The following is a 10,774-nucleotide window of genomic DNA, read 5'->3' as shown; positions in this document are numbered from 1 at the left end:
GTTACAAAATTCCTTGCGTGTCTTGTAACCAGAGGAGGGTAGAGTAGCCAAACACTGTACTCAAGTATGAGTACTGTTACTTGAAAGTAATATGACTCAAGTAAAAGAAAGTAGTCCTCCCAAAAATTACTTGTGTAAGAAAGTACTCAGTACTGAGTAAATGGTGAGTAACTTCTGATTTGTCAGAGCATGAACGTCAAATAAAATACAACTAAAACCGCAACTTCATAAAATGTGAATGTGCAGTGTGTGTGTGTGTGTGTCAACTAAGAAGTGGGCTGGAATAGCCACGTTTGGACAGACAGTGTCAGGCAAATAATACAATGATGAAAGCGGTTGTTTTTGTCATCTGAAATGCCAAGACAGTTGCGCGCCATTGCCTTCTATGGGAATGACGACCTTCCCAACATGGCCACCACTTTAGCATGTCGATTAGCCTGGCTGGCATATCTAGTGTTCATACCGATGTCCGCGAAGCCCGATAGAAGGAAGACGACGTGTGCGGTCGTCGCTGCCTTGTGCCGTTTGATTGGGGAACTGGATTCAAATGAGACTAGTGATCTCGTTGGATTGGCGCAACAGCGGCCAATGCGGAAGTCGAAGGTGAAGTCTAAAACTAGATCGCGCGTGCAATAATTGACAAATAAAAGTGGCGAGCTAAATGTAGATTATTGTAACAAAGTAAACGTACTGTTTCTTCTTGACATAAATACCCGAGCAAAAGTAAAAAGTATGCTAGATTAAAACTACTCTGACAAGTACAATTGATCCAAAATGCTACTTGAGTAAATGTAACGGAGTCAATGTACCACCTTCCTACCCGCCTCTGCTTGTAACATACTTACGCCTGGATCAGACTACAAGACAAATTTGGTCTTTCACGATTGCACTATGTCAGACTACTGCCATCAAATCTTGGCGTATCTCGGGCAGACAGCGGCAACACGACACGACATATATTCCGATACCACCGCATCCCACCTTTTACAATCACATGGATAAACGTGATTGTTTTTAGCAAATAATCATGAACTTAGAATTTTATGGCTGCAACACATTCCAAAAAAGCTGGGACAGGTGGCACAAAATACTGAGAAAGCTGAGGAATGCTCATCAAACACCTGTTTGGAACATCCCACAGGTGGGAACAGGTGGGTGCCAGGATTGGGTAGAAAAGGAGCTTCCCATCTTTGCTTGTGAATTGTCATTCACAAGCAAAGATGGGGCGAGCTTCACCTCTTTGTGAACAAGTGCGTGAGAAAATAGTCCAACAGTTTAAGGACAATGTTCCTCAACGTACAATCGCAAGGAATTGAGGGACTTCATCATATACGGTCCATAATATCATCAAAAGGTTCAGAGAATCTGGAGAAATCACTGCATGGAAGCGGCAAGGACGGTGACGAGTCCGCATAACGACAGGAAGCGGAGCGGCTGGAGCTTTGGTGTGGCCGACACACCAAAGCTGAACACGCTCAAGACGGTAGAGATGATCGTGGACTTCAGGAGGCATCCCTCGCCACAGCTGCCCCTCATGTCGTCCAGCTGCCTTGTGTCAACCGTCGAGACCTTCGAGTTCCTGGGAATTACAGTCTCTCAGGACCTGAAGTGGGCGATCGACATCAACCCCATCCTCAAAAAGGCCCAGCAGAGGATGTACTTCCTGCAGCTTCAGAGGAAGCACAGCCTGCCACGGGAGCCGCTGAGGCAGTTCTACACAGCGGTCATCGAATCGGTCCTGCGTTCTTCCATCACAGTCTGGTTTGGTGCTGCTACAACAAAGGACAAACTCCGACTGCGAAGGGCAATCCAAACTGCTGAAAGGATTGTCGGTACCCCCCTACCCAGCCTTGAGGACTTGCACGCTGCCAGAACTAAGACAAGAGCGTGCAGAATCCTCTCGGACCCGCCGCATCCCGGTCACCGGCTCTTCCGGCTCCTTCCCTCAGGTAGGCGCTACCGATCAATGCAAACTAAAACCAGCAGACATTCCAACAGCTTCTTCCCTCTTGCCATCAACTTCTTAAACACCTAACCTACATTCCATTGCAACATGCTGCCAATTTCTTTGCACTACTTGTCACGTTAAACCGCATCCACTCCTTGAAGTCTTTGCACAATGGTCATTGCTATATTAGTCATTCAAACTGCTTTAATTGCTCGAGGAAAAGAAATCGAAAGAACTCGCTGCTATACTAGACACAGTTGACCTCACTCAAAATATTAAGAGTCCAACCCACACTCCAGGTCACATCTTAGACCTGGTCCTCTCTAAGGATGTTGAAATTCTATAGATTGACATTAGGGATATGGCTATTCCTGACCATTTTTGTGTATTCTTTGAATTACAGATTCTTCCAAAAGTTCAGACAACCTGTGTGTCTCCGAAGAAAAGGTACATCAATGAGAGTACCGCCACTAAGTTTCTGGAGACCCTAGCTGTGTCACAAACTGCGAATGCCGAGACAGCATCATCATCATTTCACCTGGGGAATCTCAAACGTCATGAATGCTGTCGCTCCTATTCAAACTAAGACAATGTGGAGGCGACCTAGAACACCGTGGAGGAGCACAACGATGGTAAAGACCTCGAAATCAAAGTGTAGGAAAGCAGAACGTAAGTGGAGAAAGACTAAACTCCAAATTGGCTATGACCTCTACAGACAAAGTCTTTGTCATTTTCGCCAAGAGTTAGTCAGGGCGAGACTGCAACACTTTTCTGAAATCATCAGTAAGAACTTCAACAAGACTCGCATTCGTTTGCTGTGGTTGACTGGTTGACAAGCTCACAAGCCCCCCCCCCCCAACCCCCCAACCCCGAATCAGATTGCTCCAGAATCCTAACCGCAGATAAATGCAATGAATTTGCTTGTTATTTTAGTGGGAAAAAAAATACTATCCATCGGGTTAATTATCAACACAAACCAGCGAAATGACAAAATGATGCTCCATCTGAAGCCACCCGAGAAACACTCCACGACCATGTCAGAATTTGATACAGTCGACCCAAAAACTGGAGAGAAAAACGGTTCCGCAGCTGGAACCGTCCACGAGCTTTCTTGACTCAATACCGTCTGACGCTTTCAAAGCTATCGCGAAGCCAGCGCTGGGCTGATTTGCAGCAAATAATCAATTGCGCACTTCAGTCAGGCGAGTTTCCTCAAGCTCTGAAAGGAGCGGCCATGAAGCTTGGGCAAGACGCTGAGCCCGCTTGCACGGCACCAAGTCGCCCATTGGTTTAGGAATGTGAGGCTTCGTAAAGCGCTTTGGCCACTGTGATGATGGAGATAAAACGCTACGTAAGTGCAGTCCAGTTGCCATTTATTATTCCTAACATATCAAATAAACTACCTCTTTTTCCATGTATCGCAAGATTCAAATGAACTTTGCTGGTTGCATTCCTTAACCGAAGAGCATTGCCGTCCGGATTATCGGGAGGCTTTTATTTTGAAGGTGGCTTTCGCCGCCAGTTGGCGACCTATTACCGTAATGCCGAGTATGAACAAAATCAGGGGCGGCTGGCTTGACTGCTACTTCACGAGTGGAGGCTCGCTCGAGCGCAGTCCGGTGTCGAGAGACAACATTGTTTTCCGGACCAACCATTTCCCAACGAAGAGAGAAAACACAGAGGGGGTTGTGAGAGTCGCTTCCACGTTGCTAAGTTGCTAACCTTGCGCTGAGATGTTCGCCTGCAGAGCGGCCTGGCAAAGGTGCGGACCTTTGGCGAGGAGCGCAGCCTTCCGGCTGCCCCGGGATGGTGAGTGTTTTTCAACGACAAGGCAGCTGTGCGCTCTTGAACTTTGTCACGAAGGTCGCGGCTCCGGCTCCGGCTCGTCCGCGTCGCTCATACGGGGAGGCCTCGGGCGAGCGTCACCGCGGAAGAAATAGTACACGTTGTTCCCGACCGCGATTGGCTGGCGACCGGTTCAGGCCGAAGATAGCTGCGATAGGCGACCCGCGTTGAGCATAAGCGGCTTGGAATACGGACGGACGGACGTCGTTCCAGAGTAATCCTCAGCCGCCGCCGTGTAAATTTCGACGTGTGCACACGTTGAAGAAAATGAATTGAAACCAAGACGTTGAACGAGCGCTAATGTTTCATCCGTTCCGTCTCGTCATGGATATCAATTGACTGTACAGTGTGTTACGTTTTCGAGCATATCTGTTGAACACGGTTCAAATCAGTCCTACCCGGGCAGGTGTGACCTTGACCGCGGGTCACGTGGTATGCCACATGTCGCGCCAGCTCCAACGCGGGAGAGCCCGGCCGATGTTCCAGGAACCCAACTCGAGTCGGCGCTTGGCTCAAACACGGGAATTCGAAGGACAATGAGACATTCCGCGACTTGAGCATTCCTGCGATGATGCCAGGTGGACGGAACCCGTGTCACAACGTTTCCATGCGGCTTCTGTCAACTGTTCGGTCAGAAGCGGGTCTCTCTCTCCGCGACCTCTGCGATCGCACTCGAGCGGATGGTACCGCGGCTCCATCTTGTGCCCGCATCCCTTCGACTGTTCCTCGGGTCCAGGAATCCGTGCAACCTGAGACTTGAGCAGATGATCTGAGAAGTCATCCGGTACTTCTCGACAGCGACTTGAATTATAGTCGACCTCGAAATAAGTTTGACAGTGGTTTGAGCAGGTGGTTCGGGAATTACCATTTGAATACTTCATATTCAGTTGAAGAAGAAGAAGAATCGCCTTGTATTGTCATGAACACGCATGCATGCACACCAAATTTGTTCTCTGCATTTGAACCCATCGCAGTGAACACATACCCATGTGAGTGGAGCACACAGACGCAGGGGGCAGCCCAAGTGATATCTCTTTTTTTTCAGATAAAGAGTCTGCTTTTTTTTTTAGCTGGATTAAAAACTTCGTAGACTCCACATATAAAAGAGTCAAATGAACTGCTTGCAATAGAAGAAGCAAGTCACTGATGATGTAGTGGTACACTCGCCTGACTTTGGTGCGGGCGGCGTGGGTTCAGTTCCCACTCAGTCGCGGTGTGAACAAGTGGACCTCAAGCTAATTAGCAGCTTCCCGTCAAATCTTGATTCCTGTCTTCAAACGACGCCTTCCCGGACCAAATGCTTGGGGAAGACTATGTGGTTAATATTCACCCATGCGCGTGAGGCTCCACCCACTGGCGTCGAGAGGAAGTGCAAGCGCCAGAACTTGTGGACGTGCCTTTGATGTTTGTTAACAGAAGATAATATGTCCATTTTTATACCTTGCAAACTCTGTCGAAATATTCCAAATGTATGCCTTGGTCTCTGTGTCCACATTCTCACTTTGACAGGTCTTCTGCGTGGTTTGAAAGCTGTTCATGATTTGAAATCAAACCGTACGAAATGTTGTATTGGACAATAAGCAACCCATCTGCCACGACCAAAGTTTAAAGAAGGTTTCCACGCGTGAGAGAACAAAGTTGGGAATGTTTGAGATTAATATTATTTTAAAAACCCATTTTCTAAAATTTGCAGACAAGATTCCGGTTGGTGGGCGTGGTCTTCTCCAAGTCAGCACTCCCCCTTCCTACGCCCCCGCCCCTGGGGTATTTAACTCTAAACTCACACCTCATTACTTTAGCCAAAATTAATTACAATTATTTTTTGATATATAATCGCTACAGCGAGGTTCACCTCTTTGTGGACAAGTGCGTGAGAAAAGAGTCGAACAGTTTAAGGACGATGTTCCTCAACGTACAATTGCAAGGAATTTAGGGATTTCATCATCTACGGTCCATAATATCATCAAAAGGTTCAGAGAATCTGGGGAAATCACTGCATGTTAGCGGCAAGGCCGAAAACCATCATTAAATGCCCGTGACCTTCGGCGGCACTGCATCAAAAACCGACATCGATGTGTAAAGGATATCATCACATGGGCTCAGGAACACTTCAGAAAACCAATGTCAGTAAATACAGTTCGGCGCTACAACAACTTGCAACTTGAAACTCTACTATGCAAAGCAAAAGCCATTTATCAACAACACCCAGAAACGCCGCCGCCTTCTCTGGGCCCGAGCTCATCTAAGATGGACTGATGAAAAGTGTTCTGTGGTCCGACGAGTCCACATTTCAAATTGTTTTGGGAAATTGTGGACTTCGCGTCCTCCGGGCCAAAGAAGAAAAGAACCATCCGGAATGTTATGGACGTAAAGTTCAAACGCCAGCATCTGTGATGGTATGGGGCTGTGTGAGTGCCAATGGCATGGGTAACTTGCACATCTGTGAAGGCACCATTAATGCTGAAAGGTACATACAGGTTTTGGAGAAACATATGCTGCCATCCAAGCAATGGAGCAATGTGTATTTAAATGACCTGTTCATTTACTGTATATACTTGTGTACATAATTGCTCACAAAATTATATTTATGATAAAATATGTATCTTTGTTCATCTATTTATGCAGTGAGGCATAGTGACAGACAGAACAAATGAATGGTCTTCTATTAGATGGCAGGAAGTACATACAGTAATTAATGTATCCCACTTTTTGTGACATTTTTGTTTGTCAGTGTGCCGTGAGATTTTTCAATTGTAAAATATGTTCCTGGGATCCATAAAGGTTGGAAATCACTGCTCTAGTCAGATCATGTATTCTAATCAGGTCAAACCAACATTACAACATGATATAAATAATGGGTGCTAACTTACTGTAATTAAATTACTTTATTGTCATTAAATGACTTCACCCACACCGAAACTTTAGAGCATGATTCGACAGAACGGCGGCATGTTTACGTCCAACCGTTAGTGCGAGCAATAGCTTGCTTGGCCACATAACGTTTTGTTACCTGCTTGCGGGCCGTATCGTATTAAAAGTACGGGAACATACCTCAAGCAAGCCTGAAACGAAGGCCCTCTCCTGAGCACCGGTGACCACCAACACGTTTTCCCCCATTTTCTTCTCATAATACAGTTGGCGCGATCCACTCTTGTTGTCGTTGTCGTCGCCACGATTACGAGTGTAGCCGGTCGCATTTGAGTTGACAATATAAAGCCCAATGATCGTAAAAAACGGGATGCGGTGGTATCGGAATACAAGATTTTATTGCAGTGGTCTGACATAGTGCAATCGTGAAAGAGCAAATTTGTCTTGTAGTCTAATCCGGGCATTACGTGTTGTCGGCCTCAGACGTGTTGTGCGACAAGACTAAAAATAAACTAGCTTTTGGATTCAAATATACTGTGCACGATGGCGATGCGGAGTAAATGTCTTTTGCGGACGTCATTGATCAGATCGGCGAATTATGATATTAAAGCCGATCAGCATAAAATGCTAAATATCGGCCGATACCGATCAGGCTGATAAGAGTGAGTCTAGTTGTAGCTGGTAACAATATTTCCACGAAGCGGACAAGTTGACTGGTGGATAAACTGTCTTCTATAGCAGTACAGCAGATTGTGTAGTTTTGTGAAATTGTTTATTTATTTTGATTTTGTGTTTTCTGTTTTTCCAGGTTTGCTACAGAGGCAAATGTCATCAATGCCTGGCGGGTCTGGAGAAAACATAGTTTACACTGTGCTGTGTGGCGGGCTCTTAGTTGGTGCTGTGTCATACGTGAGTTGTAGCATTGTTTTTTTTCTTAATTTATTTTCTTTGGGCGGCTATGGCTCAGTAGGTAGAGCAGGTCGTCCAGTGACCGGTTCGAATCCCGGCTACAAATGTCCGCATGTCGAAGTGTCCTTGGGCAAGACAGTGAACCCTGATTTGCTCCAGGTGGGCCTGACAGCGCCTTGCATGGCACCAGTCGCCCATTGGTGTATGAATCTGTGAGTGAGTGGGTGAATGTGAGGCTTTGTAAAGCACTTTGGGCACTGTGATGGTGGAGATAAAGCGCTATATAAGTGCAGTCCATTTACCATTTACAACCCCAATTCCAATGAAGTTGGGACATTGTGTTAAAGAGAATACAATGATTTGCAAATCATGTTCAACCTATATTTAATTGATTAGACTACAAAGACAAGATATTTAATGTTCAAACTGTTAAACTTTATTGTTTTTAGCAAACTTAGAATTTTATGGCTGCAACATGTTCCAAAAAAGCTGGGACAGGTGGCCAAAAAGACTGAGAAAGTTGAGGAATGCTCATCAAACTCCTGTTTGGAACAGCCCACAGGTGAACAGGCTCATTGGGAGCAGGTGGGGGCCATGATTGGGAAGAAAAGGAGCTTCCCTGAATTGCTCAGTCATTCACAAGCAAAAATGGGGCAAGGTTCACCTCTTTGTGAACAAGTGTGTGAGAAAATAGTCAAACAGTTTAAGGACAATGTTCCTCAATGTACAATTGCAAGGAATTTAGGGATTTCATCATCTACGGTCCATAATATCATCAAAAGGTTCAGAGAATCTGGAGAAATCGCTGCATGTAAGCAGCAAGGCCGAAAAACCAACATTGAATATCCGTGACCTTCGATCCCTCAGGCGGCACTGCATCAAACACCGACATCGATGTGTAAAGGATATCACCACATGGGCTCAGGAACACTTCAGAAAACCAATGTCAGTAAATATAGTTCGGCGCGACGTCCGGAAGTGCAACTTGAAACTCTACTATGCAAAGCAAAAGCCATTTATCAACAACACCCAGAATCGCCGCCGGCTTCTCTGGGCCCGAGCTCATCTAAGATGCACTGATGCAAAGTGTAAAAGTGTTATGTGGTCTGACGAGTCCACATTTCGAATTGTTTTTGGAAATTGTGGACGTCGTGTCCTCCGGGCCGAAGAGGAAAAGAACCATCCAGGCTGTTGTGGACGCAAAATTCAAAAGCCAGCATCTGTGATGGTATGGGGCTGTGCTAGTGCCAATGGCATGGGTAACTTGCATATTTGTGAAGGCACCATTCATGCTGAAAGGTCTACATACAGGTTTCGGACCAACATATGCTGCCATCCAAGCGACGTCTTTTTTATGGACGCCGCTGCTTTTTTCAGCAAGACAATGCCAAACCACATTCTGCACGTGTTACAACAGCAACAGTGGCGTCGTGGTAAAAGAGTGCGGGCACTAGACTGGCCTGCCTGCAGTCCAGACCCGTCTCCCATTGAAAATGTGTGACGCATTATGAAGCGTAAAATACGACAACGGAGACCCCGGACTGTTGAACAGCTGAAGCTGTACATCGAGCAAGAATGGGAAAGAATTCCACCTACAACGCGTCAACAATTAGAGTTGGCGTGCTGGAGTGATCATCGGGCAGGAGGCGGGGTACACCCTGAACTGGTTGCCAGCCAATCGCAGGGCACATACAAACTAACAACCATTCACACTCACAGTCACACCTACGGGCAATTTTAGAGTCTCCAATCAATGCATGTTTTTGGGATGTGGGAGGAAACCGGAGTGCCCGGAGAAAACCCACGCAGGCACGGGGACAACATGCAGACTCCACACAGGCGGGGCCGGGGATTGAGCCCCGGTCCTCAGAACTGTGAGGCTGACGCTCTAACCAGTCGTCCACCGTGCCGCCTCATTGTATTCAGTTTTTATTTATGTTTAACACAACGTCCCAACTTCATTGGAATTGGGGTTGTAATTTCTGATCTTATTTGTTCTACTTTCTTTGTATTACTTGGGTTATTCCCAACATCTGGTGAAATTTTCAGGTCAATAGCACCTTTGGAAGTATATTTAGTGAGAAAAATGGAGACGTGTTAAATACTTATTTCAGCCCCTGTATCTCACCTCTGCTATGTCACTTGAGATAATGATCCTATAATTTAACATTACATTCAAATAATATAAGCTTTATTAGTCCCACAATAGGGGAATTCTTCAGGAAGAAAGCAGCAATAGTGAATGCAGGAAATGCAAAAAGAGCATGCAAGAGAAGACCTTTGTTTTCAAATGTGTCCAGCATTGCCAGGTTGATGCAATAAAGCCAATAAAATGGCAATATTGAAGCTATAATTTATTTACAATTATAGAGTAATAATGACGTTGTGAAATGAAACAGTATGCATTTTTGCAGGTTTCGGTCAAAGACGTTCATTTCGGTGCATCCCTCGTAAATAGTCTTCAAGAAAGAGGGTTCAAGCTTTTTCTTGCCAGTCTTGGTTGAAGGTTACTGTCAGACCAAACATAAAAGAGAGAGAATTGTACATTGTGTATTTACAGTAACCACATAGCTTCCGCTACCTGAATGCTAACATACCTTGGCTATTCTACGGGCACATGTGCTAACAATTAACCTCTGCAGTCCCCTCCAAAGGTGTTGGAACGGCAAGGTCAATTCCTTTGTTTTGTTTTCTTTGTATACTGAAAACATTTGGGTTTCAGATCAAAAGATGAATATGAGACAAAAGTTCAGAATTCCAGCTTTTATTTCATTGAATCTACCTCTAGATGTTGAACAACTTAGGACAGAGCATCTTTTGTTTGAAACCGCCCACTTTTCAACTGAGCAAACGTATTGCAACATGTGACTGGTGGGTGTTTCTAGTTGCTCAGGTGTTGCCTTTTAGATTGATTGCTTAAACAGGTCGTGCTTGTTTTTGGCTTTGGGTTTCACTTGTGAAAACTGCATTGACTGTTAAGCAAACATGAAGACCAGAGAGCTTTCTATGGGTGAAAAGCAAACCATTTTGAAGCTGAGAGAAGAGGTCAAATCGATCAGAGCTAGCGCACAAACATTGGGCATCGTCAATACAACAATTTGGAATATGCTGAAAGAAAGAAACTACTGGTGAACTGAGCAACAGACATCGAACAGGTCGGTCAAGCGTGTCAACAGCAGTAGGTGACAGAAACATTGTGAGAGC

At 45.5% G+C, this 10,774-nt stretch overlaps 1 protein-coding gene across 1 annotated transcript in view; it reads left to right on the top strand.

Moving 5' to 3' along the window:
* Positions 1-3,475: 3,475 nt before the first annotated feature.
* The window catches only part of mgarpa (mitochondria localized glutamic acid rich protein a), a 25,760-nt gene continuing 18,461 nt past the window's right edge, over positions 3,476-10,774 (top strand). The window contains exons 1-2 of the mRNA XM_061685521.1: positions 3,476-3,757; positions 7,470-7,570. Of these exons, the coding sequence (XP_061541505.1) occupies positions 3,682-3,757; positions 7,470-7,570 (177 nt within the window). The 5' untranslated portion in view covers positions 3,476-3,681. The remainder of the gene's footprint in view (positions 3,758-7,469; positions 7,571-10,774) is intronic.

Source organism: Phycodurus eques, chromosome 9, assembly GCF_024500275.1.
Source record: "Phycodurus eques isolate BA_2022a chromosome 9, UOR_Pequ_1.1, whole genome shotgun sequence".
Taxonomy (NCBI): domain Eukaryota; kingdom Metazoa; phylum Chordata; class Actinopteri; order Syngnathiformes; family Syngnathidae; genus Phycodurus; species Phycodurus eques.
This window is presented reverse-complemented; position numbering and strand designations above follow the sequence as displayed.